The 21,498-nt window shown below is 33.7% G+C and overlaps 2 protein-coding genes and 1 long non-coding RNA gene across 3 annotated transcripts; 1 reads left to right on the top strand and 2 right to left on the bottom strand.

Annotated features, from left to right (window-relative positions):
• Positions 1 to 3,494: 3,494 nt before the first annotated feature.
• LOC137745392 (uncharacterized) lies at positions 3,495 to 4,707 on the top strand. Its single transcript, XM_068485379.2, has one exon. The coding sequence runs from the start codon at positions 3,803 to 3,805 to the stop codon at positions 4,478 to 4,480; it is 678 nt and encodes a 225-aa protein (XP_068341480.1). The 5' UTR covers positions 3,495 to 3,802; the 3' UTR covers positions 4,481 to 4,707.
• A 9,125-nt stretch (positions 4,708 to 13,832) lies between these two features.
• Positions 13,833 to 17,398, bottom strand: LOC137716031 (indole-3-pyruvate monooxygenase YUCCA2-like). The gene is made up of 4 exons (XM_068455423.2): positions 16,407 to 17,398; positions 15,083 to 15,331; positions 14,849 to 14,971; positions 13,833 to 14,593 (listed from the first exon to the last, which is right to left on the bottom strand). Exons 1-4 carry the CDS (start codon positions 17,097 to 17,099, stop codon positions 14,348 to 14,350), a joined length of 1,311 nt encoding a protein of 436 aa, XP_068311524.1. The 5' UTR covers positions 17,100 to 17,398; the 3' UTR covers positions 13,833 to 14,347.
• A 2,025-nt stretch (positions 17,399 to 19,423) lies between these two features.
• Positions 19,424 to 20,418, bottom strand: LOC148690852 (uncharacterized). Its single transcript, XR_015956166.1, has 3 exons — positions 20,070 to 20,418; positions 19,752 to 19,964; positions 19,424 to 19,518 (listed from the first exon to the last, which is right to left on the bottom strand). It is a non-coding gene; the product is annotated as an uncharacterized LOC148690852 (long non-coding RNA).
• Positions 20,419 to 21,498: the final 1,080 nt, after the last annotated feature.

Below are 21,498 nucleotides of genomic sequence, written 5' to 3'. Positions count from 1 at the left end.
AACATTTATTTACACGAAATATAATAGATTTACTTAAATTTGCCTAGACCCTACCTAGCCACTAAGTCCTAACCCGCCGCCCGCCTAGCGGCTATCATCCTTTAGAACCTTGAGTAAATGAATACTCATTACGCGTATGTGTTGCTAGTACGTTAATGTGAATCATTAACCAGATAAATTATTGTGGTTCAAATTGATCGAACTTTACCTAAATGGTATCACTTTGGCAATAATGTTAACTGAATTGTCAATTAATTGATACATGAGCGAATGTGAGGACACATTCCATTCCAAAAGGTTCTCAAAAACTGATATGTCCAGTAATTGCAGCAGCAGCAGCTTTTCTTTTGAAAACTGATACGTCCGTTTCAAAGCTAAATAGGGCAAATGGGTTTTGCCTAGAACTAAAAATTGAAACGAAAGACAAGACACAATGGAAGGAGAAAATATAGGGATCAGAGATTTTGAAGCAAAAGTGGGGACCTTTTGGTAGAATGTGATATCTTGGAAATTCGAACCTCATGATCTATTTTAGAAAATATGGTGTTGTCTCCACGCTCTTTATTATGATTTATACACATTTTGATTTTTAAATATCGAGTAAATTAAAAATAATTAAAAGATGAAAGTTAACATGATATGTGTGAATAACATGATATTTTCAAAAATATTTTCTATCAATTCATATATATAAGAAATATTAACGTCTACTTATACTATAATATATATGATGACACGCCGAGTAACAAGTGTTCCAGTTACATATAAATTTCTCCTCTTTCTCCCGTGACTTTTTGGATGACCTATAAGACTGGAGGGCTGAGCTCTGCAACAACGGTTCCGTCCTGTGTGCAATTACTGTTCACCCAACTTGGAAGCAATTTTAAAGAATGTGTGACTATGCCAATGATGTTTACATTTGAGTGGTTCCTACATTGGGCTACATTTGCATTTTAATGGTCGCAGTTTTTTGGGTTACTGAGCCTCATGCTCATTTTCTCCATTGGGCTAACGATTTTTGAAATCGTATGTTTTGGGTTCCTGTGCCCTCTCTCCGTCTCACACATATTCTCGGATAAATTAGTTGAGCTTTTTGGTTTGGACCGATCGTGGAAGGAGATTAAGAACTTGGACCATTTCTGCATCCTGCAAAATTGACAGGTGACAATTGAATGATTTTGAGGAGGGAATGGACCACAGTTTAAACCCCTGCAATTCCGTATGTCGTTATGTTTTTTGTCAATAACCCACTCAGGTTTGAGCACAAGGACTAACAACGATGAGGAAGTTTTTCAAATACTATGAGAATAAGGGGTACATTATCCGTTTTGAGACTGGCTGGCTTATACTTACAAGCGTTTTTGTTATTAATATTGAACACTTGGAAGTATTTCTTAAAATAGCACTTAGACGTGCTTATAGGAAAAACGCTCGGACATGTTTCTTGAAGAAACTCCTTCAAGAAGCTTTAAGTACTTGAATTTGATAGACACTTCTCTAAAAAGCACTTCTATAGCCGAGAAACACTTTTGAATTTTTCTAGCAAATATTGTCAAGTTTTTTTGTTTTTGTTGTTGTAAATAACACTTTTAGCCCTTATAGAAAGTAGAAACAATCTCAATAATCTCTTTTTGAAGTTGAATAAGATAGGTTTGATACAACAAAACTTTTGGATCAAAAGCTATCATGCATGAAATTTGAACACAAACAGTCATGACTAGCTCCAACAATTAAAAATTGGGTGTTACAAGATCAAAATGTCATAAGCAGATTTTGATGATAAATTCAACAATCTTGATTTTGATCTTTGTTTTTTTGGGTATATGATTGTAAGTACATACGTAAGTGGATGCTTTAACATGCATATATAAATGTAGAATAACATACCTGCAATAATGTGCTATCCAACTAATATGCCTAAAAAATAATGAATCAATTTGGCAGTACTTGGGCAATGATCAGAAAAATTAGAATCTAAAAGGGAAAGATGTTGTTAGCGTTTTGGAATTTAGGGTTTGTGGTTGAGAGTGGTTTAAGTGGAACAAAATTTAGGGTTCGGTATCGTCATTTGTCATATGTGGTGGTTAGCCTTAAGCAGCACGGGTCTTGAGCCGTGCAAGCGCAGGCTAGGTTCTGAGGGAGACTGGTTCCAACCCTAGGACACGTGGCATGGTGTTAATGGTCAAACCAAGTCAGTAGACTAGTAACTGTCTCCATCTGTACTACTAGACCTAGAGGATCAGCCGTTCTTCAGTCACTTTCACCGCCCAGCTGCATCGCTTTGTACTCACTCTCTCTGTTCAACCAACAACCGTACAAGCAGGCATGGCAGTCTACGGTGGGTGATCTACATTGCTTTTGTCATTTGCTCGGTCTAAGTTGCTCGTATATGAAAATGACAAACCCCTAACGCGTTTTGGGTTGATGGGTTTTCAAAATTTGCTTTTGCATGGCAAACCCTAATGTGTTTTAGACATTTCCACGCTCTTTGCGTTGGACCGCCGACTGCATCTGCACAAAGGTAATGGTGGTAGACTGCAACGAAAAAACAAAAAGGGTCACTAATAGTGTCGTGCAATCGACCATTGTGCATATAGGCAACGGACTTCAGTTTGCAATGAGATTTTGACCAATGCAGCTAATGATGAGTTTTTAGTCCTTTTGGTTTGGGGTTATTGATAAAATTGCTATAATAGTGTTGTGCAATTGACTATTGTGTGTCAACTACTAAATTAAGGAAAATACTTAGGAGATCAAATTTTAGATCATCTTTTATAGACCACATAATGTAACGGTTGATGATTAGACTCATTTTTTATTGATTTACAGAAGAAGTTCAACCATTAATTGACACATTACGTAGCTTACAAAAAATAAATTAAGAATTTTGTCTATCAATAGTTATATATTGAAACCTACCTCCAGAGTGCTTTTGGAGAACCACAAGTATACTCATTACTCAACCACGAAAGTATAAAAGCTAGGTAAACCCACATCATTACAGCTAAGTAACCGAAAAGTATCCAATGCCTTCCAATTGAGTGATAGATGAGTGATTGGTGGCTGTCATACCTAATTGGTCGTGAAGATTGACTAGTACATAAATTCGGAAACTTCCATTTGCAAGAGCCAATTATAGAAACAAAATATAGGAAACCAAAGGAGATACAATGTCATTATCTAAGGTAAATGGTAGTTATAGTTCGTATTTACGATAATCATATATAAGTGTTATAGGTACCTCAAAAAATTTCGTTGTATGCAAAAGTAGGAAAGTTAAAGAGAATCAAGTACCAATCAAATTAGCTAGAGGAGAGAATTGGTCCAACAACCACCCCGCTCCTTTCATTCTCCTAAAGCGGATACATACCAACTCCAACTTCTAAAGTAAAAGCAAAGAAATAATCTTTTTGTACAAAAAACAAGAGTCACCACCTTAAGCTTCAATACATCTGTCGTTTCCTCATCATATAAACCATTATCGTTGATCACGTAGAGAGAGAGAGAGAGAGAGAGAGAGAGAGAGAGAGAGAGGGTGGGGGAGCGTGTGGAGACAAAGAAACATAAAGGGAAAACCCAAAGAGAGGAGGACTTCCCTTTCTCCACAGAAAGTTAAACGACTTCCATGGCTCCTATGATTCTATTATCTGTATGAAGAAACCCTTCCTTCTTCACTGAGATCATCACTTGCAAGAAGCCAAAAGTACTGAAAGACAAATCTCCCTCTCTCTCTCTTCAAATTTGTCATAGAGAAGGACCAACAACTCCCACTTCCATCGAAGCACACCAAAAGTTGCCACCAATGTTGCTTAGAAGCTCCATTTCCCACACCAAGAAGTTCTTCCAGAAAACCCTTGGGAACTTGAAGAACTTCTTCTCCGCAGGAGACTACGAAAAGCTCCCAAAATCCCCTACTCACTACAACAACCCTTTTCCCTATGCTTCTACTTCTATTTCTGCGGTTGACAACATGAATCATCTCCACGCCACAGCATACAAAGACTTGGACAAGTTGTATACCGACTTCACGGACCAATGGGATGCGAAAATCGAAAACATCAGGGGATCATCGAACAAGAAGACACTTCTCTCCACACCTACCAAACCACAACATCTTCATAAAGATCATGTTCAAAACCCTGCAAGCTTATCTCCACGACCACTCAATGCACACCCTGCAGCTGCAAGTACTCCTCCTGCAAAGATTGAAACTTTTGTGAAGGAATCAAGGGCGGTGGGAACGGGTTGTTTGCTGGAACATAAGCTGAAGGAGTTGGAGATGTTGGACATGAGCAATGTGGATCATGTTTTGGACATCGAAGAGGTTCTTCATTATTATTCTAGACTCACTTGTCCTGCCTATTTAGAAATTGTGGACAAGTTTTTCATGGAAATGTATTCGGAGTTTTTTGCCCCGACAGCAGCAACTCCGGCACGCAGCATCAATTCAAGCCTGAGGCCGAGGTCTGTGAGGTCCTAAACAAACTTTTGGAAATTTTAGAGCTGGAAAACAAAGTCCTAGAAATTAAATCATTCCACTTGTGTTTGAACCTCTGATCAGTTCTTGCACTTTACATTCTTATGTTAGTTTATGGTTGGCATTTGTTTGTGTGTGTGACAATCTCTCTCTGAAATTGTGAATAATCTGATTTCTTGATTCATTCTTCTTTGATTTATACTAATGAATTTGACTTGCAATTCTGATTATATATTTCTTCAATGTTTTAGTATTTTAGCATCATACTGAATTGGATTGATTTGGGTAACCCAAATTTTAACTTGTTGCTTTATAAAAGAAAATGCAAAGGGTAGTGGGAAAACATATGCTGACAATGAATCTCTATTCTTCCATTTCTCTGCAATTATTTTCCACTTTTCTAGTTTGACTAAAGACTTTAACACTCCGCGAAAGCTCGTTTGACACTGCTGTTAGAAGAGCTTGAACATGTTCATATAATTAAAAGTGCCATGGCAACGATTGGATGAGTAACTCAAAACTGGATTTTAACAACACCGTTTAGTGTCTTTTGGAAAATCATCAACAAGGTTATCATAACATGAGTTTATCAGTAGAAATGTTTTCTGGGGTGAACATTTTCAAACAGACCCTAACCTTTAATTCGGAATAAGACTAACAGTGATTCTGGCTCTAAATGAATAACATATATTCTCCACAATAATGTCATAAATATTGCACTTGTTAACATCGCTCAGTGAAGCCTAATTTACCTATTTTTGGTCTAATTCTTTATGCAGAACACGGTTGCAATCATTCATATTCATAAAGGCATTACCAATGGTCATTTTGTACTGGTCTATTTTTCTCTTCCATAATGTTGGAAGGATCTGATTTGGAATTTCCCACCCGATAACATATACAAACATGGAAATCTGGCGGGACGAATATGGGTTGAATTTTCAGAGTTGTAAGCTGTAACTTCAGATTATAGGCCATTTGACCAAGACAACAAAAAGATTGATGGGCTTAACATAGTATGGTGTTTCTGTTCTAATATGACAACCCAATTTGTTTAATGGACCGGGCATCTCATCTCATTTTGTTGGTTACAGAAACATTAGCCCAAAAACTTTTGTTGGTTACAGTAACACTAGCCCAAATAACTTGAGCTGTACACGATGATTCGGTGTTTGACAATCTATTAAAAATTGGGGTGGTGGAAATCGAATTTAGGACCTCTTCCTACATCATGCAAAGAAATGATAGACTAAGATTTAGTTTATTAGCGTTAAACTTAATAATGTACTAATAAATTGTTTTTTACTTTTACATGAGGTTAATATTGTTGATTATATGCATAACCGTCATTTACACGAAGAAGATTAAAAAATTAAGACTAAAAAAAACATTTTCTTCAAAAAAGAAAAACAAAACATTTTTTTTCCACCGTTAATATCTTTCCACATGAAATGTTACTTTTGTAAAAAGAAAACTTTCTATATATAAAGAAGTGTGAAAATGATTTGTATTGGAAAGTTTAAAAATAAAATGACATTTATGATTTTCCCCAACACCTCACTTTGTCTAGGAGCAGAAAAATGAAGTATTATTCATTCCACATTTGCCAGTGTTTTGTTCTTCTTGGCAACCTTTATAACTAAACATATCTTGTACTAAAACAATGCGAGTCCAGCACCATGTAAACATGTTATGGTGGCTTGTAGCAAGTGATTTGATGTCTGGGTTTTGCATTGTTTATAATGAAGAAAAAAAGTGCTAGAAAAATGAGGTCCAAATGGTGCACTGATATGGCAGAATCTTGGATCTCTCCACTAAAACTTTGGTGGAACCCAACAAATATCACATCTTTCCAAACTATCTCATGAGTCATGAATGAACCAAGTTGGAACCCTAGCAATATGGAATCCAAAATGCATGGGAATTTTGTTCTTTCTTGGTTCAAAGCCAAGGGAAGATTCGCTTGGATCCACTTCGATTCCAAGAAGATGGGGGCAAACTATGTGCCACTGGAAAAAGTAACGAAGTGGGTTAAGCATGGACTCTCTCCTTTAAGTAAGTCTGCAGCTCTCTTTAGTCATATGCATGCTCTTTTGAAACAAAATACGCACAGTAATTAAGAAAAAAGAACCATCTTTTTACTGCTATCTCTCTCTAAACTCTTACAGCTAGGGGTCATGAGGAATATAGAAAAGAATTCAACCTGCGGGCTTGTTGTGTCTAAATTTATGTGTGATCATCAGTTTTCAATTGATAAGTATACGAGTAATTTTTCCGAGTATCTAAAACACTTTTACATGATATTATTATACCACTCAAAATATAACAATACCTATAGAAATTTCTCCTAGTGTACAAACTTCATGACACTATTAAAGTGCTATCTCACTTTTAACATATAGATTGGGAGGCATTTTAAGTGGGGCTGTATAGCTTTCATAAGCTGACAGAAACACTTTCACACACTCTTCCGGACCTTGATCTTGTGTATGTGTAGTGACAGAGAGAAATTGATAATGACAATATTGGTTTTACGTACAAGGCCGGCGGCTTTGAAAGCAAGTGTTGTACATTGAGAAAACGTATCGCTTACTCAAACCAATTTGAACTATAGTTGATGGGGTAATGATCTTGTAGCACTGTTTCAGATCCTATCTTCCCATGCGGTTGATATCAACACATATATAATTGTGAAGGGTGTACAAACCGTCATTCTCATGGGGCTACCAACCCTAAGCACCGTATAATTAGCCTTTGAATCGGTGCATGTTGATGATGTTACTGTCAGTTATGATTGTATAAGCTATTATATAATACTAACCCTAAGCAACGTATAAAAACATTATATACACCTGTTGCATGTAAGAATTTCTTAGCAGACGTTAAAAGAGGTAGGGCCAGTTCAAAGATTTTTGAGGCCCAGGGCGATGCTAAAAAATGTGCACTCATTTCATATAAAAGATTATTTATTTTCACACGTAAGACATCGATAAAATTATATTTATAAAAACATTTTAATCTCAATAATTTTGAAACACGGAATAACAAATTTATTTTATATCGAGATAAGAAAACCAAAAAACTTCGGGCTTACAATTAGATAGATTATGAGTTTTGTTTTACATTTGAACTTTTAAAGTGTTTTTGTATAAATCGTGAGGTATTTTTTCTTATTTACTAACTTCGTCAATATAAAACTAAAAAAATAATAATTTTTTCGAGTCTTTAAGGATATGTATAAGTAATGAATGAACAATAAATTAAACCTTTTGATGGCACGTAATATTATTTGCAAATTTGGTCTAAAAATTTAGTCTACGCGTTACTCTTTGTTGAAGATTAGACTTGAATTTTAACGGATGTTTAAAAATAGCAACACATATAGCTACTAGGTAGTAAATAAATTAACAACCAAACAAATAAACATGCACATAGCATTTCAAACTTAGGATCTCTTATTAATTTTAAACAACAAAAACCATTGCTTCTAACTAAACTTCTTGATCATTTAGCCAAATTTTATAAATTTATATTGTTATGAAAAGAAATTTGTAAAAATTGGAATATAAATAAGCACAAATGATGTTTTGAACCCAATACCTCCTTAATAATTTTAAACAACAAAACAACCAATTCTAGTTAAATTTCTTTGTCATTAAACCAAATTTTATAAATTTATACTCTTATAAAAATATATATAAATATATCATCTTAATAATTTTGATGATCGCAATTTTTTTGAACATCTAACGATCGCCCTGCTCGTACTAGATCTGGACCGACCCTGATAAGAGGTCTGGAGAGAGAGCTTTCATCGACGGGGAAAGTGGAGGGTCAGTGTGATATTTCAACTTTGGAATCCCATTGAACATGTAAAGCTATGTATGGGGATCGATGGATGGGCTCAGTGGAATGATTGAAGACGACAAGTTGCAAGTGGTGGTCCATAATCGACGTATGTATAGCTAGGTAGGTAGTTCAAGAGAAGAACTTTAGCTAGTAAAGTATGGGGATGGATTGTCTGTTTTTCCATTTTCATACTCTCTTTATACTTTCTTGTGATATGTGATCACGGTTAAATCATATCAATATTTTATATTAATTTTTTATAAAAATAATAAAACAAAAAGTAATAGGAATATAAAATATGAATATGATTTAACCGTGATCACACAAACAAAAAAGGATAAGAAAAGCATGAAATGGCAGATAATTCACCTCCATAAAATATAAGGTATGTACAGTTATATATGCAATTGCAAACATATATATATATAATGAATATGTAGCGTGCGAAATTGTAGAAGGGACGATCGATCGGGTAGTAGCAGTCATGTCCATCTCGAAATTCCCTCATGCCTCTGACAAGTCGTCCTGTTCCTACTCACACGCCCTCGCGCCTGCATGTCTTGCCCCTTTCATCTACGTAATAAAGTGACTACTCTCACAAATTTAGATCCGTTTTCATGCCAACTTCTGGTGGCCTTACCAGATTTGCTTATCGCATATTTTTTTAGGGTTTACTAAATTTAGTAATTTAATTAAATATAAGGAAATTTTAGATGCGGTCTCTAACCATATATTCATTGATTAAAACCTTAGTAATTTTTAATTTTTGATCAAAGTTCTTTGATTTTGTACACCTTAACATATTAATATTAATATATTTCCATGTCAACAATAAAACTTGAGATTTTATGGTGTTTAAAATCTCACATCTAATGAGCTATAAAAAAAAGGGCAAACAAATAATATGGAAATTTTTTCAAAATTTTAATTGAATAAAAAATCAATAGAGCAATATAATTCCCTTTGAAAATGTATATTAATAGATGTTAAGTACATGTTTGCATATATATATATATATATATATATGTATCAATCAATTGGAAACAGTGTTAAAAAGTGCCAAAAAAATGTATGCAACATTGTTATGAATTTGACCAAAAGAAAACATTGTTATGAATGATAAAATAGTTGTCACATGTCAAAAGAATGTACCCGTACATTCGCCATATATAATTATCTATGGGGTACAATTTCAACATTATTCCAAAAGTAAAGTGTTTTAATATGTAACCCATAAAAATATTTAAAAAAAATGTACCCATATAATTATATGAGTACAATGGTGTATGTAGTTATAAATTTAAAAAATGTGGGTTCATTTTATACAAAAATTGGGAAAGTTTTATATTAAAAAAAATTGGTACATTTTATATAGAAAACAATGTGTACATTTTATATAAACAACAATGGATACATTTTAGATTAAAAAAAATTAAATAGATTTACAGTAAAAAATGTACCTATATAATTATATGAGTACAATGGTGTATGTAGTTATAAATTTAAAAAATGTGGGTTCATTTTATACAAAAAATGGGAAAGTTTTATATTAAAAAAAATTGGTACATTTTATATAGAAAACAATGCGTACATTTTACATATAACAAGTGGTACATTTTTAAAGATACATGGGTACATTATAAATAAATTATAGGCACAAATAAAATGGGAAAAAAAATTATGAGTACAAATAAAAATTTTAAAAATATGGGAACATATGGGTACAATTTGAAACTGTAAAGAAAAATGATACAAATTAAAAAATAAAAATAAAAAAATAAAAAAAAAATAAAAAAAAAAAAGATTGCAAATTAAAACTGTGTACAAACTAAAAATAGAAATATAAGATACAAAGTTTAGTCATAAATATAAATGTACCAAACGTAACGTTTCTAACATTAAATGAATATATTTAGTAATAAAATTTAATTATCTTGACATGTAAATCTCTACTAATTAATAAAACACTCATTGTCAATCAAAATCTTATGAAATTACCATTTTAACCGTTTAATTAAAACAGAACATGAATAAGAAATATGGGGTAGAAATATAATTTCAGACAACCAAATTTTATTGTTTTTTTTTTCCAAGGCCTCACCTACATGTAATCCTAATATATCTCTACTTTAAAAAAAAAAAATTCCCACTCCCACATTCTCTATCACAATCTCTTCCTCTGTCCTTCTATTTCAAAAAAAAAAAAAAAAAAAAAAAAAAAAAAATTCTCACACATTTTGTATGTGCCCATATGCTAGTATTTTATTATTGAAATAATGACATTCATTAAAACCTAAGGACATTGATCAAAAGTTAAAAAGGTATAAGATTTTAATCAATAGAGTAAGAATAAAAAGGATGAGAACCTAATTTCTCCTTAAATATAAGACTACTCATTCATTCATTCATTTAATCTAACGACATGACAAAAATGGTCCTGCAAGAATTTTTAGAGTTTACTCGCTATTAGAGAGAGAGAGTTACTTGCCCTGGCCAATAAATATTAAGGACCACGAACAATAAAGGCAATAAATCCATCAAAATTCGACGGTCTAAATCGACCAGCATGTGCACCATGTGTTCGTACACAGAGGGAAAGCTGTGCCAGGGGTGCCTCACATATCATACGCCTGGCCATCACGTGTAATCTGGACCATTTACGTCGTAATTTGCAAGGCAACTCAAAGGTGGTTGAGGGTCGGTCATGCAATGTTTAACACACAGCAACAGCTATCCAGACCTTGAAAACTTTAGTTTGCAAACGTAATTAAAAAGGATCTAATCGCTTAAGTAAAACGATGTATTGTAAGTAACAATAAAATCAGGATTGTCATTTAGTATTACGGTCTAGTGGTGTTCATCTCTACTATGTAAGTGAGAGATCGTAGGTTTGATTCTCGTCAAAAACGAATTTAACTACATTATTGCTAGCCCATTCCCCTCTTATGTAGTGTAGATAATATCTTCCAAAAAAACAAAAAAGATTACAAAATTTAGCTCATGTCTTAATGGATTAGGCGAGCCAGAATAAACGTAATATCCCAGATTGTCACTAATGCAACCTACTGCTTCCCATATAAACATAAAGAAAAATCAACTATTTATACGATTACAATCCCCAAGTAAAGCATGTAGAAGAAATTCTAGATTTTCCTTGAACCAAAGACCTTTGTAATAAGAAATATCCTGAACATGGCCGAACAGTGAGAAACTTCGTGAAAGAGGGCCGGAAAAGATCCTTAATGAAAAATGATTGCATTGCTCCCTAAACTGTAGAATCTCATGAATGTAGTGGAGCAAGATTGGCCGTTAGCTTGTTGGTCGGATGAAATTAATGTTGTCATCAAATTAAAATTCCAACCAAATTAGCAAAGGAAAAAAATTGCTATCTATTAAGAAAAAGGATTCACTCGAGATTTTTTCAGGGAAAAAAAAAAATCAATAGGGGTAAGTCGGCGGGAATTCAAGCATGCATTGCTTGGGATATGGATGCTCCAGCTCATGCAAAGAGAGCAAATTGTCACATTATCTGGTCATCGAAACTTTCCTTCTCTATAGCTCAGTAATTAAGCTTTTCTTGAAAATTGACCTAGCCAGCTTGGAAGTTTTTTTTTTTTTTAATTGAAGTGTTGGAATGCTTAGTATATATAAAATATAAGGATATAAAATACGATTGCAAAATAGTCGGCAGTAAAAGGAATAGGAGAGCAGGACTATATATTGTATATATAATTAAGGGGACTTTAATCAAATATGTACAGTATTACGGGATCTCATGGGCCAAATGGCCGCCAGGCAATTATTAGTAGGGCACACTTGCTGGTCCTGTTAGGGTTTTAGAAGTTGAAATCCCTCACAGATGTTGATACTCTCTCTCTCTCTCTCTCTCTCTCTCTCTCTCTCTAAGTTTACTTCTAGTATTGTCTTCATGCTGAACTTGAAGATTCAATTTGTATCATGCTTCATCAATTCCAATCGGTCGGAATAAAACCCGCCAACAACAAATCTTTAAACCCTAACTAACACCCTCAATTGTAGCAAATGTATTTGTCATTGTCAGTATCATGCGTACTGCTACAGATTTTTCTCTCATTTCCAATAATTATATATCTTACCCTATAATTTAACTCAAGTATTTACAATATAGTTTAGTTACTAAATCTTACCATGTCAATATACCATGACTGCCAAAGTTTAGGTGTGAATAGTGTACTTTATGTTTGACGTGTTTGTTTTTGGCCTAATATACCTTTTTGAAACTGGAAATGAAGAAACGATTCCAACTCACACCGCTTCGCCGGGACTAATTTGTACGTTCTTTTTGGAATTTTTTTAGCTTTCCTTTTTATTTTTCCTTTCTGTAACTAGGGTTTGCTATGACTATTAAACATTTTTTAGGATTGTATTTCAATCATCTTATTATCTTTATGAATTGAAAGTCGAGAGTTTTCTCAAACTATGAAGTTTCAAAATCTTATCTAAGGGTGATCATTTGTGACTCATTTAGCCTATAACTTTTGTTCTATCAGGAATTAATTGGTACTTTTTTTTGTCTCTTAATCATACAACTTGTCAACGCACAGAATAATAATTCAGATGTTAGTCATATTCACTTGCTAAGATATGAAACTGATCCATCCCGCCTCGATCGGTTATTGGTTCACATATATAATTTTCAACAATCAAGTATGAACGTGACTTCATATATATTCACAATATATAATTGGCATAAATGTTAGACGATCCGTAAGTATTGACAAGGTATAGTTGTGGTGGATATTCTACGAATGCTCATGAGTCATGAAGCTGCTGGTGATGGTGGTCCGAAAAATTGATAGGAAGTAAAGGCTGACTGATAAGGGCCGTATAAGGCAATAAGGATAACAGTTAATGATTGATCATCAAATATTTGCTAAGATTATATCTGTACAATACAGATTTGGGAACCTGATGATGATGATGATCATGATTCATGCATGAGGGCCACTTTCATCTTCATGGACATTATGGGGACCTTTTCATTTGGCGTAAAGAACCTTTCTTTTCTTCTCTTTTCCAATCACTTTTTACTTTCTCATTAGATACTTGTTATATATATGGTCCCTAGGTCTAAGTTCTTTTGAATGTCCTCTTGTTTTTACATATATTTATAAACATATAGTGAATAGAAGTTATATAAAAACATAAATTAGCCCCTCAAAACTCAATTTCATAGTTAAAAGCACTTCATATATATATATATATATATATATAGTTCCCGGCTAACATTATTGCACATTTGGTAAGTGAGGGTTTGTTTCTATCGCTTCGTTGTGGAAATGGTTCTCTTGATCACTAAAGTTTATTAACAGTTTTCAGGTGTAAGACCTCGCACCACAAATTCTAGTGCCACATTTAAGAACAGTTTGGCCTTGAGTTTGAGAGCGTGACATCAAAGAACTACACTAATTATGTACATAAGCAAACACATATCCAAAAATTATAGATAGAATTATACGAGTCTTAATGGAATATCATATATATATTCTATATACACCAATCACAAATATTAACATTAAAATGCACTTTATACCTTATACTTCACATTTCACACCGCCATATCATAAAATCAGCTACTAAAAATTATAAACCCTAGAAAACCAAATATAAAAAACCCCAAGCCCTTTCTTAATTAATTAAACAGTAATCCTCCTAATATAATCCTATCTAGCAAACTAAAGTAAAAAGTGGTAATTTACAAGATGTGTACGTACAAATTGATGATGAGAACTACGCCATCCATGATAGGTGAAGTTTCTCCTCCTCCCTAAGGCCAAAAGAAGCATTAAACTTTTGTTACATCGGCCATCCCTTCGTCTTTACTATAATAATTGAAAGATTGGAAGATCTCACAACCTTTTTCCCACCCTATTCCCTCCTCCAATGGCAGCTGCATAAAGTGATCATTCACTTGTTTCTTTTCTTATAATCTTGATATTCTTCATCATCAGTAGTATAAAATATGCACGCAGGTAGTTTTGCTTAATTAATTGAAACAGCAGGTTGTGGTGGTGGTGGTGGCAGTGCACAAGTAGTGAAAGCCATGAAATGCGTGGCCTCAGCTTTCCAGCTATGCTCAATATCCTCTGCAATTCTCCTTGCATCAAGAGATGCACCCAGAAGACCACGTTGTGTAAACCCCACTGAGTACAACCCACATTCCCCCTTCCATCCGTTCGGGAATGGCTTCCGAGGCAACCCATCTTTTTCAGAAAACATGCTCGTTTCCTGATCACAACACAACAAATTTTCATCAATTATATATTTCCATATACCTACATTCATGAATAAATAAGATTAATTAATTAATTAATCAAACAAAGTGGTCTCTACATAACAAAATTGGCCAACTTGATCAATTTTGAAATCCGAATTACTAAAATGATCAGTTTTTTTAATAATGTCATCGATATTTGATTTTTTCTTCAGTAATTATGATTTGATTTTTGATAACTTGAACCAATTCCTCATGATGATACATACCCTTAACCAAGACAGTACATTACTTCTGTAGCCCGTTGCATAAATGATGGCATCGAAATTCTCTACTCTTCCATCTATAAACTCCACAGCTTGATGCTTTAGTTGCTTTACTGCCTTGCAAACCTACATGATTTATTCAAGTAATTAGTCATATTTAATTTTAATTTATGCATAATGGAGAGTGAGTAATGATACGACGACGTGATTAACTTAATTAATTGTATTATTAAGTACCTTGATGTGGCCAGTTTTGATCTTAGCAAGGGCGCCAATGTCCAAAACAGGTGTCTTGCCAGTCATGCTCTTGAGCTCAAGAGGGCCACGCTCAGGGCGGTAGATTCCAAACCGAGCAGTGTCTCCGAGCATGAAGCGTGCAACAAGAAGCAAAAGATGATCCACAAAGGGCATGGGGAGCCACTTGAGCAACCACATGGACAATCCAAAAGTTGATATTCCCAGTATCTCTTGCGGCAAGATGTGCACCTGCAAAACAAAACAAATTTAGAATTGTATGTTTAAAGAAAATTAATAAATAAAAGGTTGTTACCTTATACATCCAATAAATTACAGAAACAAGTATTCGGACTTAGTTGCAAATGGAAAAATACAGTACTCTAGCTAATTTGATTAAGCTCGGCCAAAAAAGGGTTTTCTAAAAGCATTAAAAAAAAAAGGACCGGAAGATGCATGACAACTTGTGCGTGGAGTTTTTCTTCTTCAAAGTATATTCTAGTTTAGTTTCTGTAGTAAGCGTGTATACCACTAGACGATTCTCTACAAAACAATACCGTTCTTTATATGGGAAAGCCAGCTAGCACATAGATTTTTTTTTTATACATATATGGCATAAGATTTTATGTTTCAAGAAAGTAAAGAGAAGAATGAAGCAACTTTTGTTTAGAGTCTTCGTTTACTAAATTGGCTCTAGAGTACATGCTAAGCTATTGCTAGCTTGGTGAACACCTACCACCAATCTTCCAAAACTTAAGCATGTGTGTTAAAAAAAAAAAAAAAAAAAAAAGTACTTCCATCAATAGATTGCTTGGAGAAATGTTAAGTAGACTCTCTCAAAGTGTGAATGTGAACTCTCTGACACCTCACAATTTAATGTTAATTTTCGTGTCAATATTATACAATATTGTGCCAAATATATGAAGTGGCAGAGTGTCCATGGAGGGTCTCACTTTTGAGAGAGTCTCATTTTTTAGAGAGTCTCCTTAGCATTTCCCGATTGTTATAGTAATTAACAACTTCTTTTCATCAAAAGTGTAAGCTCTCAAATTCATTAGTTATTCTAAAATATCTAGTCGGAGGCACTATGAAATGGACTCTAACATTACTTTTTAAAGTATTTAGGGAAAAACTAGAAGCATTGAAATGAAACCATATCAAGAATGGAGGAGAGTTCGAATTAGATTCTCGTAACTTTTGTGTGGGGCAACTGCTCTACCACTATAGCTGTATTCCTCCATAAATGATGAAATAAATCGATCATATTCAAGGGAAAAAAAACAAAAAAACAAAAACAAAAATTGGGTTCTGAGTTGAGTATGCTCACCGAATCTTTTACGACTAGGGAAGGGCGTGCATTGTAGTTGCATAGATCCAAACTAACCTCCATGCCTGAATTACCAGATCCAACCACCAAAACCTTCTTTCCCCTAAACAACTCACCACTCTTGTAAGAGCTAGTGTGGACGATAGGCCCACCAAACTCACTCACCCCTTCAAATTGTGGTACAACTTCCTCAGCATTTTCACCAGTGGCAACAATTAGCCATTGACAAACATACTCAGTCTCCTCATTTTTCAATCCCAAAGTATTAACAAACCAATGCTCACATCTACTATCATACCTTGCACTCACCACTGTTCTGTTGAAAGCAGGCTTCAAATCAAAATTTTCAGCGTAAGCATTTAGGTAACCCACAAACTGCTGCTTTGTTGGGTAAGTGGGAAAATCTGAAGGGAATGGCATCAGTATGAGCTCACAGAATTTCTTGGGTAGATGAAGCCGGAGACGGTCATAGGTCTTGAGCTGCCATAACGAAGCTATGCAGTTAGCCCTTTCAAGGATCAAGCTTGGAATACCTTTTTCTTTAAGACAAGCAGCAACTGCTAAGCCGGAAGGACCAGCTCCGACGATGATGGGCCCCGGAACCCATATGCGCTTTGCTGTAGGTTTAGTTGCCATGTTTGCTGCAAAAGGATCATGAACTCGCTTTCCTTCCAATTCTTTCAGAAAGTCCATATATGATCAGTAGTTATATATAAGCTTCAGGTAGTACTACTTTTACTAGTAAAGAAGAAAACCTAATTAGGGTTACCCATGAATGAATGAGATTAGGCTGAAATTTCAGAGAGAGAATAATGGGAAGTAGAGAGAGAGAGGTTGTACTTATCAAATGTGGGAAATGAGGGTTAGGTGGTTTTCTTTTGTTCAAATGTAGGGAGAGGCAAAGAGTTGGAGAGTTGAGGAGCTAAAGAGAACACTTTAGCTCACAAAGGTAGTGAATGAGTGGGAGGACTAAAATAAGGGAGAGTATTCCCAATGAGATTGAATTGAGCTTCAATATATATACAAATGGTAGGCAGGCACAGTGGTAAAAGTTATAATTTTAGTGGGACATCACCATTTATTAGGAAACTTCATTTTAATCCTTAAAAAAAAATATGAGTTTTAGACTTTAACCTTGTGTAAGATTAAAATCCAATTTTAGTCCCTAGTACATTTAATCATATCATTTATTAGTTATATTTTGATGTTTTATTTATCTTTTTATTTTTATTTTAATATATCAATTACATTTAAATTTAATTTTTATTTCATTCATCATAATATATTTTAATGTCTACATTTAGGTTACTAATTCTTTTATAATTTATATTCCGATAGCAATTTTGTGTGTTCTTTATTTAGGTACATTAATATATTTGAATATTTCGGTATATCCATCGGTACAAACATGTAATTACATTGATTCAATATAATGCATTTCATTACGTACATTTTGGTACACATATTTGAGTATTGACTTTTAGGTACATTAATTCAATATATTATATTTTGGTATATACATTTAGGCACGTACATTTTGGTACATACATTTCGGTATTGATATTTAGGTACATACATTTCGGTATTGACAATTAGGTACGTACATTTTGGTACATACATTTTGGTATTGACATTTAGGTACATTAATTCAATATAATACATTTCAGTACATACATTTCGGTATTGACATTTAGATACATTAATTCAATATAATACATTTAGGTTCATTATAATATATTTCGGTACAATCATGTAGGTTCAAATATTTCGGAACAAAAAGGTCAATTTTATATATTTCGGCACACTCATTTATGTACACTTATATATTTATATATTTTTGTATCACAAATGTCTTTTAATATTTTCTCATTTACGTTCATTTATAATTAAAAAACTAAATATGTGCATATTAATAAAATTAAAATTTAATATGGAGAGATTAAATAAAAATACACATTAAATAACAAAAATTGAATGTAAATTTTGATAAAAGCACTCTTCAAGGAATTAAATTGAATATTTAATCTAGCACCAGGTTTTTTTTTAATTTTAATCTTTTGCAAGGACTAATGTTCAAAAATCCCATTTAATAACTACCATTAGCCCACAACAACCTCCTCATCACCCACCTCTTGAGAGAGAGAGAGAGAGAGAGAGAGAGAGAGAGAGAGAGAGCAAAACATCCTAGTTACAAGGACTAATACTTACTGAATCAAACACACAGTAGATGGTGGTGATGATGAGTGAGAAAAATTTTACATTGCATCTATGGTATGCTGCTACATTGGTATCCTGTGTTAATAATATATTATCATTTTGTGTATAGTTCTTATCCACATAATATTATATAATTGATATAAACCGCTTTAATAACTACGTACATATTCTATTGTCTATGTTGTTCTGCATGATTAGCATCAATCACATGGTAAACCAATATGTATAATTTTAGAATGGTGTATATTTTTTGAAGGGTAAAGCAAATATATACCCTTGATAATGGAGAATCTCTTTGTGAAAATTAATATTGACCCTACTGATATTCCAATGGAGACTTCCTAGCCGTCTGATTTTAATGCTTTCTTAGATGTATTGGAGCATTCGTGAAATTGTGATTGGTCATAGAGAATCACTAGTAGAAAAAAGCCCATCTACCACGGTTAATGCCAGTGGTAAATTGCAATCCACCATGGACACTGTACCTTTTAGTATTCTGGATGTGATAAAAAGTCTCAATTTCTACCACGAATTATGCTCGTTGTCAAATGCAATATAACCACGGATTGTATCTGTGGTAAATTGGAATCTAACACCACGTGCTATGACCGTTGTCGATTACTAATTGACCACAACTAATGCCCATTATAAATTATTTTCCAAAATTAAAAAAAAAATTAATAAAACTATTTAACAAATATATTTATATATTCAGTACAGAATAACCAACAAAATTCCATATTTACTACAATATAATAACTACAGAAAAAAATCACAAATTCAAATATTACAAGTAGTACATTGTTGGCCCTCTTCCCTTTCTCTTTTTGCTTCATTCACATCATCATTTGAGTACATCTCGTCACCGTCTAGCAAACCATCAAAATCTAGACACCTAAAAATTGAAACCAAATTCGTAGAGAGATTAACAAAGGAATGTTTTGTATCCTAGAAGAAAAAACAAATTTAGAGAGAAAGATTTCGCGAAGTAACCAAATGCAACTAGAAGACCACTCAATTGACACCAAATTTATAGAGAAGCAAATAACCCAGTTTACAAACGCGTTCCAAAATGTCATAACTCTTTGAGACATTTCGTCAAACACTTGGTGGTCATATTATACATACCCCAAATTACTTGCAGCATATTTGATAACCACTTTAGGTTCTCTCTCCTTCCTGCAAGAAGAATGATGATCGTAGGGGTAAGAAGGCTCACTAAAAACGAAGTGTCATTAGCGCGCAAATAAAAGCGTCTTCCCTTTTATACATATAATGTATGTAGTTCCTTCATCACTCCATATAGCTTTTTCATCACTCCATCACCTGCAAGTTCAAATACTAGAAAACACATTGCTCTCAGATAAAACCCATGAGATCCTGAATCATGTAATACATTAAGTTGCATGTTGAACCTAGTTAAAGTGAGACTATGATTACACATACTTGAACCAACAGATTTTCCTCCAATGGCAGCCATGACTTGGCTAAAGAATGTGGCAATTGTCTGACAAAAAGATAACATTCCATCAAAGTCTTTTAAAGAATACAAGAAAAATACTTTGAACAAGAAAGAGGCAAACAAGAATTTCAAAAATTGAAAAACATTTAATCAAAAGTTTGGCTTATTTGTAACCCATAGCAGTTGGCCCTGTAACAACCTACAGAAAGCCACCTTATAAGCTTCCTTATATACAAAGTAAATCCCTAGATTCTAGAGTGATGACACAAATGGCATCAAACTTTAGCCTAGATTCCCTGTTCATCTCCACTCCAGTATAGAGTCAAAACACTTGCTATTTGTGAAATCCCATTCCTGGATTTCATTGTTATAATCTACGTATTTGTATTATTAAGATTTTATATTATTTCTCGAGAATTTATTTTAAATTGTTTGAATTTAGATTTTAACTAAACTAGTTACAAAGTTTGAAGTTTGAAAATTAATTGCTTAAAATCCGTAGATTTTTGGAGGTCACAATTTATATTTTTCGAATAGATCTTGAAACCACGAACGTAAAAGCGAAAGCCGTTTGCGAGTTCGAATTATAACAGTATAGCTACGGACATTTGAAGTGGTCTTACAAAACTATAGATTTTAAATCGATTAAACTTTCAAGCCTTATCAGATTTAAGCAAAAATAAGAGGACCATTCAGCAAGAAGGAGAAGGACCAATCAAATAAAAGGGGGGAAGGTTTCTGAAAAAAAATAAAAATAAAAAATAAAAAATAAAAATAAAAAAATAAAAAAGGGAAAAGGGGGCTGCTGCTAACCCGTTTTGAGGGTGAATTAGACCCGTTAACCCACAAACTTGACCTGCTTGTATCTCCTTCATCCGAGCTCCGTTTTGGGTGATCTTGGTGTCCATGGAAAGCTCTTGACGAGCCCTACATCTTTGTAGTGTTAGATTTCCCCTTTTCTTTTCCATCTTTGCAGTTTGAAGCCATAAAGCCCACGAGTTTTTTTGCGGTTTCAGAAAAGACGATGTTGTAGTTTGAAGTAACTATTACGAGCATATCTCGTGGTAATTATGATATTCCATCACGGATTTAAATGTCCATTGTAGATTATTTGCTTTGAACAACGGGTCAAATTCTGACCGTGGTGGATTAATGTTATCTACCACGAGTTAAACTTGATCGTGGTAATTGAATAGTTTTTACTACAAACTATATATACCCGTGATAGAATTGATGTGGTAGATGAACTGTTTTTGTTCTAGTGAATATAGAATGCATGCCAATATAGCTCGAAAAATATCGGTCGAGAAAATAATCAGCCCCACCTCCTCTAGCACTAATATATACACATCATCATCATCATCATCACAAAATGATTATGTTGGATTCATGGAGTATATAAATGACTAAATG

Source organism: Pyrus communis, chromosome 15, assembly GCF_041283825.1.
Source record: "Pyrus communis isolate YQ-2024b chromosome 15, ASM4128382v1, whole genome shotgun sequence".
Taxonomy (NCBI): domain Eukaryota; kingdom Viridiplantae; phylum Streptophyta; class Magnoliopsida; order Rosales; family Rosaceae; genus Pyrus; species Pyrus communis.
Note: the sequence above shows the minus strand (reverse complement) of the source record. Positions and strands in the feature narration are given on the sequence as shown.